This window comes from Aquarana catesbeiana, linkage group LG01, assembly GCF_042186555.1.
Source record: "Aquarana catesbeiana isolate 2022-GZ linkage group LG01, ASM4218655v1, whole genome shotgun sequence".
Classification (NCBI taxonomy): Eukaryota; Metazoa; Chordata; class Amphibia; order Anura; family Ranidae; genus Aquarana; species Aquarana catesbeiana.
Window position 1 is genome coordinate 682667487 of NC_133324.1, and position 22528 is coordinate 682690014.

The window sequence follows — 22528 nt, forward strand, 5'->3', positions numbered from 1 at the left end:
ACAGTGCATGTGAGCAACACTTTATAAAGCTTGAAAAGTTTATAACTAGTAAAATACTATAGTCATGATTTAGTTGTCGGAGCGAAACAGGCCTATTTGAATGAGGATCACAGTGGGGCTCCTGGGGTCAAAGGTATCCCTTAGTTCTTCTGCAAATGATCTGTTGTGAATGGCAGCACTGGCCTCCAGAGTGGCCCATGCTGCCAAAGACCAGTGCTGTCACTCACAGATCTATCTCCTTTTTAGCAGCGTTGTCAAACAGTGGAGGTAAAACTGCCCAACCCTGCTGCTCAGCAATGGTCGCACGGATTTGAAAGGGCATGTATTTAGTCACCTGGGGGATTAAATAAAAGTGTACATGTTTTCATGAGATTTGTCCTGTAACCTCCCTGGCGGTATGATTATGTCAGATTTTTGAATCTCAAAGCGGTACATTTGTTTTGCATAGAAATTTGGCGTTTTATATTGTAGGCCTGTAATTCTTAGTAATAACACACTTAAATCTGTCCAAACAAGAGTCTAATAGACACCCCAGGTATGATAAAGTTTGAAACACGAAATCATAAATTATAATATAATACATAATTATAAATAATTATAAAAAATAATAATATAATAATAATAAAATTAATTTCCCCACGAATCACTATCGCTAGAAATTGGCAAGTATTCTAATTTACTATCGCTGTTTTCTAGCTGGTCTAAAAACCACTTTTGACGTAAAGGGACACTTTTTGGTTGCCATGGACAATCTCAATTTTCAGGCATAAAGTACAGTATATATAATATAAATCTGCAGGCAGGGCACTGGACAAAGCATTAGGTACAAAAGAGAGGTGAAATGATTTGATACAGTAATGTAATCTGTAAGATTACAGTGTACTATATGTGTTATGCATTTTGTACTTTTTGAATTTGCGTTGCGACACTCGCAGGGAACAGAGCCTGGCACACAGTACATTGGGCGGAGGATCCTGCAGGGGACACAGCGGGGGGGGCATCGCAGGATTCGGTGACAAGGTAGGTTACCTAGACCAGGATTCTGCAATGCAATCCCGAGTGTGGCTCGGGGTTACCGCTAATGGTACTGAAATTTAACCCCAATCCACACTCGGGATTACCGCCAGGAGGGTTAAAGGAAAGCAATGATTTACCTGAAAATTGTTATACTTGTAGAGTGTCCCTCCTGTAAGCATTGTTACCAGGCCTACTGATGCCACATCAATGTAGTTGTTGGGGAACAGAAAAAGGTCTACACAGCACCCGCTGGCCACACATTCCTTTGCCAGATTTTCATATGTATTGCACTGGGGTAGAAAGAGGTTCTGAAAGAGAAATAAAATCTTTGATGTTTGGTCTTCTATGTACACAGCATGCAAAATTATATTGACATTTCCCCATGGAGGAACAGTTTCACATTCTTCTATTAATGGATGAAATCTAGATAAAAAAGTAAACAATGCATTGACCCTCAAGTGGTCCCACAAAATGCAATATATGGGGGTTTATTTACTAAAAGCAAAAAGACTGTGCACTTTGCACGTGCAGTTGCTCCAGAGCTTAGTAAATGAGCAGAAGCTCTGCTGACTTCCATTATCCAATCATGTGCAAGCAAAAATGCTGTTTTTTTTATTTTCCTTGCACGTGATTGGTTACTCTTTGAAAAGTGAAGCCTTACCTCATTTACTAAGCTCTGGAGCAACTGCAAAGTGCACAGTCTATTTGCCTTTGATAAATCAACCCCATTAAGCAAATAATCATACACTGTAAAGACAACTATAATATAAATCCACAAAATTTTCTAATAACAAAAAATAGGCCTTCCAGGTGAATATTGGGCACTTGATGTCATCAAGTTTCCTCCCTCAATCCTGTCCAACCAATCCAGAGGATTCACAGATTAAGGGGAGATGGCTTGAAAACATCAAGCACCTAAGCAAACACTTACAATTAAGTGCTGGGGTGCCAATTATTTAATATTTGTCTGGAGAGCAGTAGCTGCAGACTATTGTAGGTCAAAAATGCTGCAGCTGGCAGTCATGCCCGCATAAGCAGCAGAAACGTTCTCATTTTATTAACCTAATGTACGTATACAAACATACATTTATATGAAAGTATGTAAAAAAAATAATGTTCCGTGGCATATTTTCCTAATATAGCAAGAGAGTTTTCACCGCACAGGTATGGATCCAAACCAGGTGTGAAGTGAATGGTTGTCTCCGAGAGTAAAGAGCCCCAGGTGCTGGCTAATGCTGAATCATGCTGAAGGTAGATGAGAAAATCCGGACAGCCGCACACTGGGAAGATATTGTCCAAAAGTATTTATTATAAAATCAGGATCATACAGGATACCGTGGCAAAAAAGTACAGACAATCAGCTGCGGTATCCTGTATGATCCTGATTTTATAATAAATACTTTTGGACAATATCTTCCCAGTGTGCAGCTGTCCGGATTTTCTCACATATTTTCCTAATACTAGCACAAGGATCATATCTGCACTCTCATTTAAAACTAAAGGTTAAGTAGTACTCTTTTCATAATCTTTTAACTAAAAATATAAGGGCCATATATACACAAATATAGAGCAGGTTTTATGAGACGCACTGGGGTTGATTTACTAAAGGCAAATAGACTGTGCACTTTGCAAAGTTGCAGTCGCTCCAGGGCTTTGTAAATGCAAGGAAAATAAAACTAACATCTTTTTTGCTTGCACATGATTGGATGATGGAAGTCAGCAGAGCTTCTGCTCATTTACTAAGCTCTGGAGGAACTGCTCTTGCAGAGTGCAACTGCACTTTGGAAAGTGCACAGTCTGTTTGCCATAAGTAAATCAGCCCCTATAGTGATTACATTGTATAGTACTTTTTAGTTGCAGATTTGCAAAAAAAAAGTCATGAATTCTATTGTTACAGTACAACATCGTAAGCACTCACAGCCTGGTACGTACCTTTTCCTTTTCTGTGTTAATCAGTCTTCTGTCATCTCTGTTCTTGAGTTTTCCTGGGGCTTCTGCAGTGGGAAGTGATGAATGGAAGATGAACAGCTTGCCTGCACATTCTGCTGCCTGTCATTACAAAGAAAGCATGACTCTCAGTAAATTATCATGGACAAAATCAAAGATGTAAGGGCTACAACTCCTTCTGCTATACTACTGTAACGCACTAATAGAATTTTTTGTAAAATGACCAAAAATGCAGCAATGTGATATAGTAGTGTACTGGTACCCTGATTGGTATGTTCACATGGGCGACAAGAGGGAGTACTGGGAGTTAGTTTTAACACCTGCCAACTGCTTAACTTGAAGTACTGGGAGTACTGATGTCTCTCCTATTCTCAAGTACATTAAAGAGTGACCGCCTCAAAACGAAAAATCTGCTGTGCAATTTCTTCAGAAAAACTAGAATGTTTATTTGTAAAATAAAAAAGTGGATATAGATAATTACATAAAACATCAATGTAAAAACCTGTACAGTTTGTGGCAAATGCTTTTCCATCATTATATCCTGTGCAGTGGACCTTACATCTTATCTTTTAGTATATTCTGCATTGTGATCAGCCCCCTGGATGCCCCAATGTAGTCTCTGTATTATTTGTGCCAAGTTATTTCATCATCATGATTCTAACTGTGGTTGTCTATTAAAATGGCAGCCTCTTTCTGCTTGTCACTGCCAAGCTCCACCCATCTCTGTCTAGGTCTATCCAGCATTTCACAGCTTTTCACAGGCTATGGGGGTGGAGAAAACATAAACTCATGACGATGCCTACAGAACCCCCCAACTCCCCAAATCACAACTATAATTCCAAAGATTAATGGGAAATGTAGTTCTATGTGGTACACACATATCCACAGAGTATCCTCCCACTTTTCTTTGACAGAGCATGAAACCGGAGCTCAGTTTAGGATAAGATGGCTAGTTTAATACTTATTTTGTACCACAATCTGATATTTTAGGATTAAAAAAACAAAAAAAAATGATAATGGTTGAAAATAGGATGGGTAGAGGGAGGGTTGGGAGCCTGGTTATTAGTATCCCGTAGATTTGTTTTAAAGTTCTCTTTTATGAGTATATACCCTCAGCTTCACATTCTAAACAAGAGCTGTCTTTTCAAAGCTTATGTGGGCTGCATAATAGGATACAAGGTTTGATAGGAAAGAATGTAAACATTTTTGCATTCTTAAATAATACGGGCAATTAGAGCATTGTGCCATCTATAGCAGCTAAAGATTGTTGTAAGATAACAATTTTGCAATTGGGAAAAAGCATACAACAATCTCACATGACACACAACTTGGTCAAAAAATTAGTCTACATTTACATTTTTGTGATTATAAGTGTAAATTATTTTATTGTAAATTAGCAATTCATAAGAAACCATGGAGCTTGGTTTTAGGCTTGGTAATTATTCATACGTAAAAAAATAAGTACTTATATCCTACACATATTACTATCAGTTATGACCCTTTGTGAATACTAAAACTGGTGGCCATGAACTCATACTGTGGCCAAATACTCTACAATGTAGACTTTTAAAGGCTTTTGCCGCGAATACCCCAAATTGTTCGCTATTTGGCAAACCGACGAACAGCCAATGTTCAAGTCAAACTCATGTTTGACCCAAACAGACAGCCCATCCCTAGTTGCTACAAGTTAGTGCATGCTTCTTTAGTAAACCCCACTGTGTAGAATCAAATTAGGTTCAGACATGAGACCATACACTGCAAAGATGATTTAGTCAAATTAACTTTTATGTCAAGCTTAGAGTGGAAGTTCAGTCTAACACTAGTGTAACTATACTTACATTTACTCCCAGCCTCATTCTAAGCCTATTTGATATACCCTGAAAAGGAAAGATCTGTATACTAACCTATGTTGAGGGAACTTTGGTCCAGTCATATGATCGGGTCCCAGCACTGGCTTCAGTGAAGAGGCGAGATCGCCGACAACAGCTGTAGAGCCTAGGTGATGTCACCCATAGGCCAGCACTGGGACCTGATCACGTGACCGGACCGGAGTATCCTCAGAGTATGTAAGTATAACACCCTCTACTTTCGGTAGTTGCTAGTAGTAGGATTTTTGTCAGTACAGGTAAATTTAATCAGGCTGTTTACTTTGATCTGTGTGGGCTGGGAGTGGCCTAGAGTAGCAGCAGGTGATTCACATGCTTTCACGGTTACCTCCCTCTGGCTTCTAGAGGATTCTAGAAGGAAGGAGGGGAAGAGGGGTAGAGCTGCCTGGGGTGTTCTAAGGAGCCCTGACCAATCCCCAATCTGGATTGGCAGGGGGCAGGCCTCCTTAAATACCTAGAATCAGACCAGCTGGGGAGAAGTTGTCGATGGAAGAAGCTGGAGATGGAGCACTAGGTTGTCGGGGCCTTTAAAGCACTCCCCAGTCTGGGGGGGTGACCTTGGGCCTGAGGGGTTAGGGTGCAAACCAGGGCGTTGGTGAGAAACAAAGCAGGATCTGGACAAGAGGCACAGAGAGGAATCGAGAAAGACAACAGGAGCTAGTGTTGCCGTGCAAGTGTCCATGAGGAATCGACCGGAGTGCAGCCAGGAGGGCTAATGAGTGACAGGCACAGTTGGGAGAGCTGGGGAGGCATGCCGGAGCGGACTGGGAGTGTCTGAGATGGATGTAGAGCCAGCAGGAGAGATTGTGGTGTCATGGGCAGTGAAGTCGGGCAAGCTGCAGTCAGGAGGGTTGGCAGGGCCTGAAAAGGACTGACTGGGAGCAGTAGTCCACCATAGGACAGCTAGTAGCAAAGGACTTTTCTTCCACTATTTGTTGCTAAACTAAAGGGGCCCGCAGTCCCTGCCTGCAAATGGCAGTTGCTAAGGCCTGACAGAGTCAGAGTTGGGCCTACTATGTGCTAGCTGTGCCAAGAACCAAGTATTATACAGGAGAGAGGGAGACAGTCTACAAATAAGCATTGTACTGGAGGAGATTGGAGCTCTAGAAGTGTAAATAGAGGTTCCAACTGATCATCTTATTGATTCCATTATTGATTCTGGGCATCCCATAATTTTCCTTACCCTATCCAATTTCAAAATCCCTCAATAAAAATACAAAACAAACATACGGATTGTTCATTGTCTCAAAAGTGACTGGGAAGTGAATGCTGGGCTGGACAGGGTAAGAGGTGAACCACAATATCCAGCAGCCCCTACGGGGGTACCGCTACATTTTGGGGTTGGTCCGGGATCACCTGTTCATGGGTAACCTGTCAGTCATTGTCCCTAGCAACTGAGGTTGACTGAGCTGGGGAACTGTGCTTTGTTCCGCCACTATTGAGGATTGACCCCGGAGAAAGGACTTGTGTGCTCTGCCTGCTGTTTCAGTTCTGTAACAAGTGCCATTGTCCATAGCAACCAGCAAGGATCGTCGCTACTTAATGCTCCTGCTTACCCAGTTGCCCCAACCGGCGCTGGGACAGACACTTGTACCAATCCTACAATCCTGCAATTCAGGAACTGTTCACGATGTGCTGTCACCGGGTAACGGCGCTTATGGATTACAAATACGTCTAGCGTTCTACTATTGCTAGACGTCTCATTGTGGATTACAAATATGTCCAGCGTTCTGCTAATGCTGGGCATCTTGAACCTTTGCTTCAAACAAAGTGTGCCTGGAACTGTCTACTGTTGCCTGGGGTGAGCGGGGGTAAGCCTGCAGGCGGGACTGTGCTGAGATAGTACCCTTCAGTGAGACATTGGCTACAAACTTTATTGTTGCTACCGGCAACCACCGGAAAAGTCAGTGGTCATTAGTTCTTAGTTGCTCGGGCACAGTCGGTGCTGAGTGACATGCCTGGACAAGTCTTGCTAGCATTAGCATGCCTGCAAACTTCAGTGTGTTCAACAGGGGTTACAGCAGCGTGCCCAGGGAGGAGTCTGCCTGTCAGTTCCACTGGCGCCAGCCCGTCTGGAAGCGAGTTGGCGGTGCCACGCCCTGGAGGAGACCCAGCATTCCCTGCTAGCAGCAGACATGAGGCAGAGGAAGATGGTGGAGGGTAGTTTCCTCCCAGCATTGACATGGGTGCCGCAGTGGACACTGGTGTTCGATTGGAGCACCGCAGGGGATTCATCCTTTTGAAAGATGAAAGATGAAAGATGGGACGGAGCAGCTCTGTCTTCTGTGTCCTGAGTGCCAGATACTGACCGTGATGGTCAGCGCCTGGGTCCGGTGTGGCCATTGCAGCGAACCACTGACACGGCTGACATCTGCCCAGCAGGAACCATGCTACTTCAATGTGGACCTGCTCTCAGGACTCTGCCGTTTGCAGCCGCTGAAGTCCCAGAAAGCCGGAGAGGGCCTTGGAACATGCCCTAAAGGCAGAGTGGAGTTGCGGCTTGGTGACTCCCCCGTGAAGAAAGAGGACATAGGAGTAGAAGAGAAGACTGTCATGGCCTGCGGCCTGGTCGGGGACTCAGCAACTGTGAGTACTGCCATGCAGAAGCTAGATGTCCCTGAAATGCTGGCTGCTTCTATGTCCGTTGCTATCCCAGTCCAGAAGGAGCTAGTGATGGAAGGGGGTGCACCCTCAGGTGAGCTGGACCGGGCGTGCGAGGGCAGGGCCATAGATTGGGGTTCCCCCAGACTATTGGCAGAGCTTGGATACATGGAGAGGCTGGCGGAGTGGTCTGTGGGTTTTAACCCCCTCCTGACAGAACAGACAGGAAAATTACTATGTGAAGCAAATGTGGGGGGTTTTTTGTGTTGACAAGATCATAACCCCCTCTCAACAGAAAAATATTGTACAGTATGTAGATAGAGGAGCGTAGGATGTTGTTGTGCTTCTGTTTTCTTTTAGGAACCTCTGGGATGGGATGGGATCCCCTCCGACTGGAGTAAAGATTCCTTCTATATTTTTTTCCTGCGGGCAGAGTATTTCTCCCGAGGGAGAGATGCTCTGGCACAAAGTTTGTATATTGTGTGTATATTGTGTGATGTTAGCTGCGGGGACTTGTAGTTAGGAGTACATACATTTGTACAGTTGTAAATACCTACTAGATAATTCCTATATATTTTTGTACATATTTATACACATTTATACACATTTATACATATTTATTTGTACCATACCCCCAATCAAGTTATTTCCCTTTCCCCTTCCAATTTACCTTATGGCATGCCCTTGCTCCTGGGCCCAGGAGCCATTCTTTTTCAAATTTTTCCCAGCTGAGGGACCAGCTGGTTTATGGTGGGTGTGAGTGGATCACCCTCCACTTTAGGTAGGTGCTAGTAGTAGGATTTTTGTCACTACATGTAAATTTAATCAGGCCTAGCTGTAGAGGATTCTAGAAGGGAGGAGGGGAAGAGGGGCGGAACTGCCTGGGGTGTTCTAAGTAGCCCTGGCCAATCCCCAATCTGGATTGGCAGGGGGCAGGCCTCCTTAAATACCTAAAATCAGCCCAGCTGGTGAGGAGTTGTCGGGTGGAAGAAGCTGGAGATGGAGCACTAGGTTGTCGGGCCTTTAAAGCACTCCCCAGTCTGGAGGGAGTGACCTTGGGCCTGAGGGGTTCGGGTGCAAGTCGGAGCCTTGCTGAGAAACAAAGCAGGATCTGGACAGGAGGCACAAAAAGGAACCGAGAAAGACAACGGGAGCTAGTGTTGCTGGGCAAGTCTCCAGGAGGGATCCACCAATGCAGCCAGGAGGGCTGGTGAGTGACAGGCACAGTTGGGAGAGCTGGGGAGGCATGTCGGAGTGGACTGGGAGTGTGCAATCTGAGATGGATGGAGAGCCAGCAGGAGAGACTGTGGTGTCATGGGCAGTGAAGTCGGACGGCTGCAGTCAGGAGGGCTGGCAGGGTCTGAAGAAGACTGACTGGGAGCAGTAGTCCATCATAGGACAGGTAGCACTAAAGGACTTTTCATCCACTATCAGTTGCTACACTAAAGGGGCCCGCATTCCCTGCCTGCAAATGGCAGTTGCTAAGGCCTGACAGAGTCAGAGTTGGGCTTACCATGTGCTAGCTGTGCCTGGAACCAAGTATTGTACAGGAAAGAGAGAGAGACAGTCTAGAAATAAGCGTTGTGCTGGAGGAGACTGGAGCTCTAGAAGTGTAAATAGAGGTTCCAACTGATCATCTTATTGATTCCATTATTGATTCTGGGCATCCCATCATTTTCCTTGCCCTATCCAAGTTCAAAAATCCCTCAATAAAAATACAAAACAAACATACTCATTGTTCACTGTCTCAAAAGTGACTGGGAAGTGAATGCTGGGCAGGGTGACAGGTGGACCACAATATCCAGCAGCCCCTACAGGGGTACCGCTATATAAGTATACAGGTCTTTCCTTTCACAAGGGTAGATAGAATAGGCCTACAGTGGAGGTGGGAGTAGATTTAAGTATAGTTAGTGTTTTACTGAACTAGTGCTTTAAATACTTTAAAATTATATGACATTCACCAACTGAAATAATTCTGACAGTTATGTCAGTACAGTGGTTGTAAGAAAAAACACTGCAATGTAAGCAGGCATTTAATGAAATTCTTATGCTGCGTATACACAAGCGGACTTTTCGACCGGACTGGTCCGACGGACCAATTCAAACGTGTGTGGGCTTCAGCGGACCTGCAGAGGACTTTTTCAGTTGAAAATCTGATGGACTTTAGATTTGGAACTTGTTTCAAATCTTTACGTCAGAACTCCGCCTGACCCAGTTCCTAACGAAAAGTCAGCTCGTCTGTATGCTAGTCCGACGGACGAAAACCAACGCTAGGGCAGCAATTGGCTACTGGCTATCAACTCCCGTATTTTAGTCCGTTCGTACGTCATCACGTACGAATCTGTCGGACCTTGGTGTGATCGTGTGTAGGCAAGTCTGCTCGTGTGTACGCGGCATTACAATTTTAGTTTCAACATATATAAAGCAAGCAAAGATGATATCTTTCAAAAGTGTTTACTTAAACAAATAAATATAAGTTACATCTCAGAAACGACAATAACATTATACTTTTAAAATCATCTAAGAATAAATTTGTAAAATCTTTTATAAGTGAAAAATGTTAGGTTATATTCATTATACAAATGTGCCAAGTAAAACCTGTAGGTCTATTTGTACATGAAAAATGCAGTCTAACCTTTAATGCCTCCATGCCAGCCTGGATAACTGGAGCAAAGACTGTTTCACTCTCATTTGTCTCCGCAAACATATCTGGGATCTGTCCAAGCAAGCTGTAAGACAGGACAAGATTAGTGATTATAAAGGCGAGGAAATCAAAGAACATTATATAAGTACATATCTCATTCTGAAAATGCTAGCTCCCTTACTAGATAAAGATGCCAGTGGGTGCTTCAACTTACTATGACTACTCAAAACTAAACTAATATTCATTTTTCATGGACCGATCCTTCAAATGCTTACTGTTTTTTTGATAATCAGGCAAATAAGCAATAATGAGTAAGCAATTAAAAGAGAAGTATGGGCATTAAAAAAAAAAAAACATTTATACTCACCTAGGTGAATTCTGCATCTGTCCCCTACCACCTCTAAGACCCATAACGGAACGATAAAAGACCAATGATCATGCGGTTCTCGGTCTTCAGTGAGCAGAGAGCGATGACTGCCAGTCACCGTCTCAGTGCTCTGCCCCTCCAGCGCTCACTGGAGTGCTGTGGAGTGGGCAGGGAGTAGCTGGTTTAGGTTCTCAGCAGTGCGCGAAACAGGATCTATGATGGGTATGGTGGAGTAGGACACTAGTGTGGAAAGTCCTGTCCCCAATTCATCCTGTTTTCAAAATCTTGATCGATTATCCTGCTTTAAATTCCACTCAAATACCACCCATGGGGTCCCCTCACCCTGCTTGCCATGCCCACCTTGCAAGGCAACAGATACCAGCGCGAAACTAGACAGATTCCAAAGGCAGGAGAAGGATTCGCTGAGGGAAGATGGGGGTGCTCCCCCTTCTGAATCAGAACAGTCCGCAGCTGGTACTGTTAAGGTCCTCAAAGCTGGCCACCAAGGTCGAAGAGGTGAAGACATTTCCCTTATCCGCAAGGATTTCCACAAGCTGAAGAACCTGTGACTGAGGCTGAGACTCGCATTAGCAGGGCAGAGAATACCCTGCACCCTTTGCAGCACTCCTGGGAACACATGCAGCATCAACTACAGCAGCTTATGGCCAAACATGACTTGGAAAATAAACTTCATCGCTGCAATCTGCACTTAATTGGCCTGCAGGAGGGCCCCGACCCAGTAACTTTCCTGGAAACTCTCCTTATTACCACCTTTGAGTGAGAGGTCTTATCCGCCACCTCAAGGAGCCCAGCCTTGTACTTTCATCGCCAAGTTCATAAATTACAGGGACCGAGACACCATCCTTGGTCTTACTAGGCTTAAGGGCAACATCCCCTTCCAGATCACGAGGGTGGTTGTTTTCCTGGACTTTTTGCCACAGGTCCAGCGCCAACAGTCTCGCTTCCAAGATGCCAAACGCCAACTTTGAGTCCAGCTCCTCACCTATGCCATATCTACCCGGCACTGCTCCGAGTGGTGGGAGATGACCCGTCCACTTCTTCGAGGATCCAGTATTAGCTTCAGCCTGGTTGGATCAATGTGCAGCAGCCGATGCTGACCCAGCTTGATTTTCAAGTACACCTGGGATTGTTGTGAGTTTGTTCTACCCCTGCTTAATACCCCTGGTTCTTCCCACTTCCGGTATTCCTATTGCCTTATGTATTCTCCCCGTCCCCTACTGCCCACCTGTCTTCTGAACCCTTTTCACCGTGTGCTGCTATGTGAACTGGGGATTGGAGGGGGCAACCCTTTTTTATTGCCTTGCTGCATGTTTTCTGCCAACGATGGTCCCTGAAGTCAAGACTGTTATTTCTCCCTTCTTCTCCGAACACTCGAATCTTGGGTGGACATTTTCTCGTTACTTCAGCATAGTTTCCCGTTACCACCTGCACAATGGACTCTGTCCTTGCCGTATCCTGCGCCCCCCCCCCCCCTGCACACTGTTGTGGGCAATCCTTTTACCAAGGACTTCCTCACCTGTACTCAACCCAAGCAGCACTATTGTATAGTGACCTACTACTCTCAACACTCTTCAGCGAGTGGTCGCCCCCCCTAGGATCACTCCATGATGGGGGTTGAACTATTTGCTTGTTACTACCGTGGCCCTTTTTTTCTATTGTTTTTTATTTCGTTTTATTAGTTTATTTTTTGGGAAACATGCTCTCACTGAGTTTGAATGTGCAGCTGCGAGGGAGGGTTTGTTCTGTTATTCATTGACATACTTCCCTGATTACTGCCTATACAGTGTTGTTTTTCCACTTACCTCACATTTATTTTCTTACATGAATCTCCTGCCTTATGTCTGTGCCCCTGGTGGGACTGTTCTGCTGCCCCGAGAGCCGTCAACACTCCATTGACCATTACTCTAGACTACATTTTCCATGGCCCCCCAAAGCTTCTTACATGGAATGTTCAAGGCCTGTTAAATGATCTGCAGTCCTCCTTATCTTAAGCCCCAAAGTCAGGATCTCTCCAGAACCTGGACCGGCTCTGTGACGTGCAATGACAGCAGACTGCTGTCGGCTGAATTTGGGTGACAAGAGTGCAGAACTCAGTGCACTCCTGCGACCTACAGAAGTATGGCCAAAATAACTTAAAATCTTCTTATTGGCAAGCTGTAGTCATATTAATATATGATCATCTGTTGCTAATGGACACCGAATATTGCAAATTGCATTGTGCCTAAGAATGGGTATAGATTTGAATGTGTATGTATGTGTAGAACTTAGCATTGCTGTAAAGACAAAAACTTCTAAAGTAATGCTCAGTGAGGGGTGTTAGATGAACTACAACCAGATTTGATTAATAAACCTCAGTAACACTTATTAAATAGGGTCCAACTTGGAGGCAGGCAAACCCAGTGTTTCCCAACCTTTTTTCACTCAGGGCACCCTTCAAAATTTTGCACCCCATTCCAAAAAACAAAACTAATAGTTTTACATAATGCAGCAACATTCACTTACAAAGGACACCTAACATTAGAGGTGATTTATTTATATAATACACATTTGCATACTGGTACTGACTAGTATTCCAGCGTTTCTCTTCTCCCTCACTTAGCTAATGTGACCCCAATGCTGAAGGAGAGGGGCAACACAAAGATGCCGTGCAGGCACCCAACGTCCTCCTTATCATGATGTCATTGGTTGTTAGGATGCCGGTGGCTAGAAGGTTGCATTGGTGCACAATAAAAAAATGTGGCTTTGTGTAACTAAAAAGCAAGCTTCATCCACCCACTAACTTGTATACAATTTGTTGGCAATTTTTAGGCATTTTGCCAAGGCACCTCTGCAGAAATCTGAGGCCACCCTGGTTGAAAAAGGTTGATCTAACTTACTCAGCTGCATCAGCTGGTCAATGAAATCCTGGGGATTTGATATTCCCTGTCTGCACTGGGGAGAGTGATCAACTTTGAAAAATGCTACATGGATTTCTGAAAGTAGACCACCCTGTACACTGTACAGGGATGTAGTGGTCTGTGTTGCTTTAAACGATGACAAAGTTCATCACAAAGGTCAGTACATGCTGTTCTTCTTTATTTAGAAGTTCTTTTGCTCATTTGACATCAGCCTTCCATGCTTTGGAAATTTAAAGTAAACCTGTTTTCTTGACAGGAAAAGACTGACAGGGCTTTGCTAAAAATAATTTTGGTTTTATATAATAATACACATTCATACTAGTAAATGAATCCACTATGTGGCTTACAATAAAAGAATACATTACTTGTTTATGACTGATCTGGATTCATTAAAATTGACAAGAAATCCATCCAGTAGAGGCAGAAAGACCTCTGCCACGTCTGTCACCACCATCATTTGAGGCTGGGCCAGGTTAGCATTCACATTGTAGAAATGCAGAACCTTATCATACGTGACAAATCCCACACGGATAGCTGACGACTCTGCATTTTCCTCTCTGCAAGAAAAACAAACATTACCCTTTCCATAGTTTTATCAATATTATTAAAACGTAATTAAAAAAGTAAAAGAATGAAAATAAAAATATGGTATTAAAGAGTTTCTTGAGATCACAATGTCTTTTCTGGACATACTGTCTGGCAGGTCAAAGTTTAGACATATATTTCATTCTTAAATGAAGTGTCATTGCTTATCAGTTATATATTTTGTAAGTCTTGTGATGTCTCATCAAAAATGTAATCAAGCTTTAGACAGAACAATTTTAGACAATTTCCCAAAAACAGAACATAGATGTCAAAGCCTGATTTTGGAAAAAGTAAAAGTGCGAGTTTAGCCCCAATGCAAGGGTTAAGTGCTTATCTAGGTGACAGTAAAAGCACTTTTACTTACCTGATGCTCCATTTAATCAGCAAACAGCACTCCCATACACTCAAACAGGGGACTTTCTCTGTGTCCCCACTTCCAAAGCAGGGCTATAGTCACTGCATTAGTCTTAAAGTGTTTGTTACCCCAGCATTTTAAACTCCTGATATGCACCTGCTGTACCATGTACTTGTATGAAAAAGTATCCTGTTCTCTTTATATTGTTTCCTTTGTGTGAAATCCTTGGTGCTCCTGCCAGTCCCTCTGCTTTCCTGTTAAAAAATGACCACGCTAGGGAGGAGAGCTCACCATGGTTAGTTCCCTAGCCAGCCAGCCTATCTTAAAGTGGAGTTCCACCCACTTTTACAACTCTTCAGCATCCCTCGCTAAACTGTGCACTGTAAACGAATTGGATATTTAAAAAAAAAATTTCTCAGCACCTACTGTATACCTGCTGTATTCATTTTTCACTTCCTCCTCCCTGGCCGTGGCCCATCGCATCATTTCCTGTTTGCAATGCCTTCTGGGAAGGAGCGGCAACGTCCTCTGACACTGCCGTTGCTATGGAAACCTGACCTGAAACCTTTTACACTGCTTGTGCTGCACTGAGCATGTGTGAGATCTGCAAGGATGAGATCCAGGAAGAAATACAGTCTGGCTTCAAATGCCCACACTTAAGATGGCCACGGCCTGCTGTAAGTTTATAAAATAACAAACTACTGCTATAAACTAACAAAACAGACCTTAGATTACAGACTAACTTTACTAGAATACATTAAGCTTGTGTATTATAGGGTTTTTTTTATTGAAAAAGTATAATTTCGGCCGGAACACCACTTTAAAGTCCCTTTTCAGAGATCTAGTGTTGTGTGTGGGTTCCATTGTCGGATTGAATAATGTGATGACGTCACTTGATTGACGCCTTTCATCCTCCAATCAGAGGACTTGAATAATGTGATGATGTCACTTGATTGACGCGTTTCATCCTCCAATCAGAGGGCTTGAATAATGTGATGACATCACTTGACTGATGCGTTTCGTCCTCCAATCAGAGGACTTCTTCAGAAGAAGTCCTCTGATTGGAGGACGAAACGCATCAATCAAGTGACGTCATTTTTCAATCTGGCAATGGAACCCACACAAGTCGCAAGATCTCTGAAAAGGGACTTTAGGATAGGACGGCTGGTTTGCTTTGTCTCTGGCTTCATAGAGCAACACTGGGCACTGACAAAAGGATTGTAACCACTATTACCTAGAAAAAACTCTTTTACAGCAACTTTATGTGATAACAACTTTGAAGGATTGAAATACAGCTCTGTGGCCATCATTCAACAGATCCAATCATTGGTTCATTGAACCCCAGCTTCTTTGAAACAGTGTAACAGTTAGTACTTTCTCTGGCAATTAGCCATTCATACTGTTTCAAATAACACTGAATTGCTGAGATTTGACTGGAAAAATTATGATATATTACTCTAGCCACTGTGAAGTTGATACGTCTACAGATATTGTGACTTGTATCTATTAAAACAAAGAAATCTGCTGTCTTGAAAATCAAAATTTCACATCAGCTGTTCTTAATCCTTTCTAATTAAGGATCTGGCATCTACTGTTACCTTCACTGTGAAATCCTTAAGGAATGGTTTCTACTACATAACTGCAACATTTTTTGAACAACATTCATTGCGGTTTGCCACAATCATTCTCTATCTATATTGAGGAAATATTTGTTGCTTTAAATCAATGACCAATTACAATACACATGACTATAAGGAGATATTACTCTGTTATACACAGAAAGTTGCCTCCATCTAGAACTGTTAAATACAGTGTCTAGTTTGGACTTTACGTTTTGGTCATTTATGAGTTTGATCTTGGTGATTAAAGATATCCTTTTGTCTTCAACACAATTTTGGCAATTGCTATCTCTGCTCAGTGTGCACTTTATTACAAATGGGAATTCACATACGTTTTTTGATATTTGAGATAATTATCTTTATCATACAGTTTCCAGCATGTGGGTAGATAATCCGCATTGTCTTTTTAACAATGTTTTGTACATGTTATGTTTTATGTTTTCTAGTATAAAGGTGTCTTTTTTAGGAAGTCTGTCATTGATACAGATTTCAATTAATAAATTGAATCAAACTGCTTGGTTTATGGTGCTTTTCTTTTTGATAGTGCGGTTTCACTATCTCAATTTAATGTATGCTAACCATTAAAAGCACAACCACACCACACAGGTGAGTCAGTGGATTCTCTACCTCTCTATAAACGGTGTTCCGTTTTTTCTTTTTCTTTATTTAGTGTGCTTAACTGCAACCCTTCACCTTCACCTCCACCGCCACATTTGGCACTTTTTTGGGGGGAGAAGGTACTGGTTTTGACAGGTACCTGCTCCTATTTCTGGCTCAGATCGCCACTCCTTCCCCCGCAGTTTTCTGGGACACATCACAGGTCCCAGAAGACTATGGAACCATTCATAATGCGCAACACGAGTCACGCATGCGCAGTAGAAAAAAACAAGCTGTGAATCCCCAAGGCTCCACTTCCTGTTTCCCTTACTAGAGGTGCTGGCACCTGCACCGAAAGCTGAATGAACAATCGGCTCAGATGAGGACATTGCGGGATCCCTGGACAGGTAAGTGTTCTTATATTAAAAGTCAGCAGCTACAGTATTTTTTCTGTAGGAGCCTGGAGCTCCTCTTAAACAAAAGATGCTTCAAAACAGTATTAGGATCAATGGCCATAATAACTAAAGATATATAGTAACTGTAGTACTAAATCATGTCTAAGATTCGTAATAGGTTTCTGTGTTCTGGTATGACTGTAGTATCAGACTGCAACCTCTCCTGGTTGAATGTTTTTTAACAACTCCTAAATATGTTGGCACTATATATAGTTAGGTCCATATATATTTGGACACGGGCACAATTTTCATACTTTTGGCTCTGTATGTCACCAGAATAAAAATAAAACAAAACAATCCAAATTAATTTGAAGTGCAGGCTTTCAGTTTTAATTCAAGGGGTTGAACATAAATATTAAGTACAAATTTTAGGAACTGCTACTATTTTTATACACAGACCCCCATTTTCAGGGGCTCAAATGTAATTGGACAAATGAAGATAATCATAAATAAAATGTTCATTTTTAATATTTTGTTGAGAATCCTTTACTGGCAATGACTGCCTGAAGTCTGGAACCCTTGGACATTACCAAAGACTGGGTTTCCTCCTTTCTGATGCTTTGTCAGGTTCTAACTGCAGCTGTCTTCAGTTGTTCTTTGTTTGTGGGTCTTTCTGCCTTTAGTTTTGCTTTCAGCAAGTGAAATGCATGCTCAATTAGGTTGAGATCAGGTGAATGACTCAGCCATTGCAGACTATTCCACTTCTTTTCCTTCAAAAGCTCCTGGGTTGCTTTTGCAGTGTGTTTTGGGTCATTGTCCATGTATACTGTGAAGCTCCAATCAAGTTTGCTGCATTTGGCTGACAGTATATCTCTAAACAATGCAGAATTCATCAGGCTGCTTCTGTCTGCTGTCACATGATCAATAAACCCCAATGACCCAGTGGCACTGGAAGCCAGGCATGCCCATGCCATCACACTGCCTCCACCATGTTTTACAGATGACATTGTGTGCTTTGTATCATGAGCTCTTCCAAGCATTCTCCACACTTTTTTCTTCCCATCATTCTGGTACAGATTATTTTTAGTTTCATCCATCCAAAGAATGCTTTTCCAGAACTGGTCTGGATTTTTTAGATTTTTTTTTGGCAAAGTCTAATCTGGCTTTTCTATTCTTTAGGCTTATGAATGGTTTGTACCTTGTGGTGACCCCTCTGCATTTGCTCTTGTGAAGTCTTCTCTTGATTGTAGACTTTGATAATGATATGCCCACCTCCTGGAGAGTGTCCTTCACTTGTCTGGATGTTGTGAATGGGTTTTTCGTTATCATAGAGAGGATCCTGTGATCATCCACCACTGTTGTCTTCTGTGGACATCCAGGCCTTTTTATGTTGCTGAGCTCACCAGTGCGTTCTTCTTTCCTCAGAATGTACCAAACTGTTAATTTGACCACTCCTAATGTTGCTGCTATCTCTCTGATGGATTTGATCTGTTTTTGAAGCCTTACAATGACCTGTTTCACTTGCATGGACAGCTGAACGCGTGATGTAGGTTCACAGCAGTAGATTCCAAATGCAAATACCACACTTAAAATAAATTCCAGACCTTTTACCTGCTTATTTGATGAAGAAACAATGAAGGCGTAGCCCACACCTGGCCATGAAACAGCTTTTGATTCAATAAGGGGGGGGGGGGCTATTCCTAAGAGCTGTAATTCCTAAACCTTTCCTCCGATTTGGATGTGCCTACCCTCAAAATTAAACCTGAGAGTGTGCACCTTCAGCCCATATCCATTAAATAACTAAAACTTGAATATGTTTTGGTAAATACCTGAAAACAACTGTGTCTGTGTCCAAATATATATGGACCTAACTGTAAATGAACAAATTTAATACATAAAAATAGTTTGTTCCAGAAAAAAATAACACTGACTGCATTGCACAGTAGGTCAAGAAGGTTGTAACCCAGTGGTGTCCAACCTTCAGCCCAAGACAGCTATGAATGCCGCCAAACACAAAATTGAAAAACTTACTTAAGGTATAACTAAAGGCAAAACTTTTTCTTTAGTTTTGGACAGAGTGGAGAGGGATTACAACACCGGTGACTTTTTATTTCTGTTTGTGCTGCCATTAGGGAGATTTATCCTCTCTATTTGTCCTGTTTACCATTATCGTCGTAAGCGAACGTAAAAGAAAATTCCAAATTTTGGGTTGTCATCGGAGCAGGAGTAGTGTCACCCCAGGATTCCCTCACTTTGGAGCAATTTCCTCTCACTTCCTGTTTTGGCTACAGGATAGGAAGTGAAGGGAAATTTTGGCATCTTTGGGTTGTCCCCAGAAAAGTAACAGAAGGGAAATCTTCAAATGGGGACACTAGTTCTGGTGACCTGGGGGTCCCCAAGGGATTCCCTTAATTTGCATGCATTTCCTCTCACTTCTTGTTCGGCTATAGGACAGAAAGTGATGATAAATCTCCCACAGATGGCAAAAAATAAACCAACAGGGGTTATAACTTCCCCCTTACTCTATTCAAAATGAAAAAAAAAAAAGTTTTGCCTTTAGTCCTTCATAAAAACTGTTGAATTTTTGGAGGGGATTTTTTGTAAAAATGCATTTACATTTAGCAAACACATGTAGCCGAAGAAACATTTGACAGTGTATCTTTACTGAGCTTTTATAAGCTTTAAGAAAAATATCCCACTCTTCACAATCACGCCTTATTCATGTCATCAGTTTTCGACAGCACCTATATTTGTGAGCAACTATTTTCAAGAATGAATCACACAAAGTGCAGAATTAAAACTAAATTATCTGATGAGCACCTTGAGAATTCATTGAGAATTGCTACCACAGCCATCAAACCAGATATTGATGCATTAAGTTTATCAAAAACAGTGTGAAAATATTGTACTAGTTTCATGTTCCCTCTTTTATAATAAAAAAAATTACAAAGAAAGAAAGTTTTATTACTCAGGTTCATTATCTATATCAGTGATCGTTAACTCGTGATCTGCCCGACTTTTTCTGCTCATCATCTATCCTTTTTGATAGTGTATTTTATTTGTGGCCCAAAACAATTCCTCTTCTTCCAATGTGGCCCAGGAAGGTCAACATGTTGGGCACCTCTGCTGTAATCAGTTCACTATATATTAGAATCTGGGTGGTTGAGGATGGATTGGAAGGTTGTGGAGTTTGCACCCATCACCCATCTCTACTCTGACATCCAAATGGTCCCTACATCCAACTGCAAAAAAACATATTTCCCCTCCTCTGGCTTACAGTCAATTGTTTCTCTATACCCAAATGCCAAATGTTCTCTGTTTGTTCATTATTAGTAAGGTAAGCTATAGTTCTGTCTTATCAACACGATTAGAGAAAGACAAGAGAGAATAAAACCACATTTTCTTTCATGTTGTGATTTTCCAAGATTCTGAAGGCACATGTATAAACGTGATACATTGGTGGTTTTCCAGTAAAAACTTGAAGCATGCCCAAGACATGTTTCAGTATTCATAGCACAGAGCCATTATCTCATGTTGTTCTTTCACTCCAACTAAGCAGGGCAGTAATTGCATTTCTCCTATGGGACATGTCAAGGGGTTTTCTGAAGTGAGGTCATGACTTGCCCAATATCTTTCCAGAACTGAGATGCTTTCATGTAGAAATGGCTGATGGCTACATTCTGTTTTGTCTAGGCTTGTAACATTTACATATGTTACAAAATATTCATCAGTTATTAACCACAACATATTTCAGGCATCCTTATTTTAAGAAATGTATCTTTAGTTTTGACATTCTATAAGTGAACTTAGCACAAGAATTTGGTGTGGCAACCCAGAAGAAGTAATCATTTTTTACACACTAGTAACAAGACTGTAAATCTTTTTCGTGTTGCTTTACAGGATTTGTCATATAGTCCTTCACTCTATATGTTTGGAAAATCAAAGTAAATATTTATTCTTGCAGTGTTGAGATATGGGCAGATGGTGGCAGTAGAGTTGTCTAAAAACACCCAAAGACTTACATTTGAATCATACAGTACATACATTAAAACTTTGAGAATATGCAGAGTTGCAAAGAAGTTATATGCTACCCATTTGTGTCTTTGTTATGACATCAAACATTTCCCTAGATACGCACATATGTTTCAAGAAAAGCAATAAATGTCCATGTAGAATTAAGAGAAAATAAATATGTCACACTATCTACCTAATGGCTGTCGTTTGAAAATAACCAAGGAAAAAATGTGCTTAGGAAATTCATAAATAAGCAACTGTGTATAAGCATTTTTATGGTCATATAGAAAGGTTAAAGTGTTACTAAACCCAGAACCTGCATTCACTATATCTGGTCTCCCACAGTAAACAGAACATGGAAATGCAATTATTTTAGTAAATATAAAATGCTAAATACCTCTTCTTATCAGCAGTATATAGCAGTCTTGTGACTTCTATCAGTGTCTGGTTAAAGCTTGTAGGAGGAGTTTTCATTCTCCTCTGAATGTCCTATGAAGATGCATGCTCCCTGACCCTCTCTCTGGACAGCGCTGATTGGCCCTGTGCTGATCACATGCACTCTCCCAAGAAAAAAAACTCTCTCTAGCAAAACACACCAAACTGAGCATGTGCAGAGTGACTCCGAAGGCTCTGTCTTATCAGGAGATGGTTTGGGAAAAGTGGAAGAAGGGGAGGATCAGAGAAGACAGGATCAAACAGACTTTTTACACAATGCAGATGATTAATCCCTTAGGATCCACAGTGATTATAACAAGCATGCTTTACTGCATATACAGACTGATTTTACTGTTATGGGTTTAGTAACACTTTAACTTTACCCTCAGAACTAAAGGATGGCTAGCCGAGCCACTAAGAGACTACACTTTCCAGTAGCATTTTTTGGGTGTGAGTAGCCACAGCAGTATCAGTTGGCAGCAACAGACCATAAAAGAGCATAATAAGGAGAAGGAGCATCTAGTTGCAGAAACATGCTAATATAGGAAGAAGTCGCAGGCCATATCCTTTCTCCCTGCAGATGGTCACTAATATGTCTGCTGCACTTGCCTGTCCATCACTATCAATACTAGGTGGCATAGGTGGAATTCATGCAGAGCTTCCTGCAGCTGCCATGAGTAACCAGGATCTGAGTGTGGGACACAACACAGTCAGCCAAACAAAATAAAGAAATGACTACAACGCTAATAAACAGACTATTTACAATTTGGGAGATCATTTACCGCCAGCTACAGGAGGTCTATATTATGGCAAAGGAGATTTCTGCTTCAGTAATTTTTTCAGCAGCAGGTGGTGCTCAGGCAATGTTACCGATAGGCAAAGGCCTAATGTTCCTGTTTGGAAATATGGCCTTCCTAATCAATGCTGGAGGAGTCCGGATGTATAATAACAAACAATTCTGGAGGAGCCTGGATTTCCAATAACGGACTCACTTATGGTCAGTCTGTCATTTGTACAACAGCTGCCTGAATGCTCAATTTAACATACAAGAGTTATTCAAAAAGTCTCCACACTTTTTTAAACTTTTTTTAATAAGAATTTCAAAAACAAATTATATAATTTTTCTACATAGTCACCTTTCTTTGTGA

The 22528-nt window shown here is 41.9% G+C and overlaps 1 protein-coding gene across 3 annotated transcripts in view; it reads right to left on the minus strand.

The window, feature by feature from the left end:
- The window catches only part of SEC24D (SEC24 homolog D, COPII coat complex component), a 163539-nt gene that overhangs the window by 30605 nt on the left and 110406 nt on the right, over nucleotides 1–22528 (minus strand). For all 3 annotated transcript variants that reach the window (XM_073603216.1, XM_073603224.1, XM_073603209.1), the window contains exons 12-15: nucleotides 13746–13937; nucleotides 10087–10180; nucleotides 2950–3066; nucleotides 1155–1325 (exon numbers count right to left, since the gene is read on the minus strand). In XM_073603216.1, the coding sequence (XP_073459317.1) occupies nucleotides 1155–1325; nucleotides 2950–3066; nucleotides 10087–10180; nucleotides 13746–13937 (574 nt within the window). The remainder of the gene's footprint in view (nucleotides 1–1154; nucleotides 1326–2949; nucleotides 3067–10086; nucleotides 10181–13745; nucleotides 13938–22528) is intronic.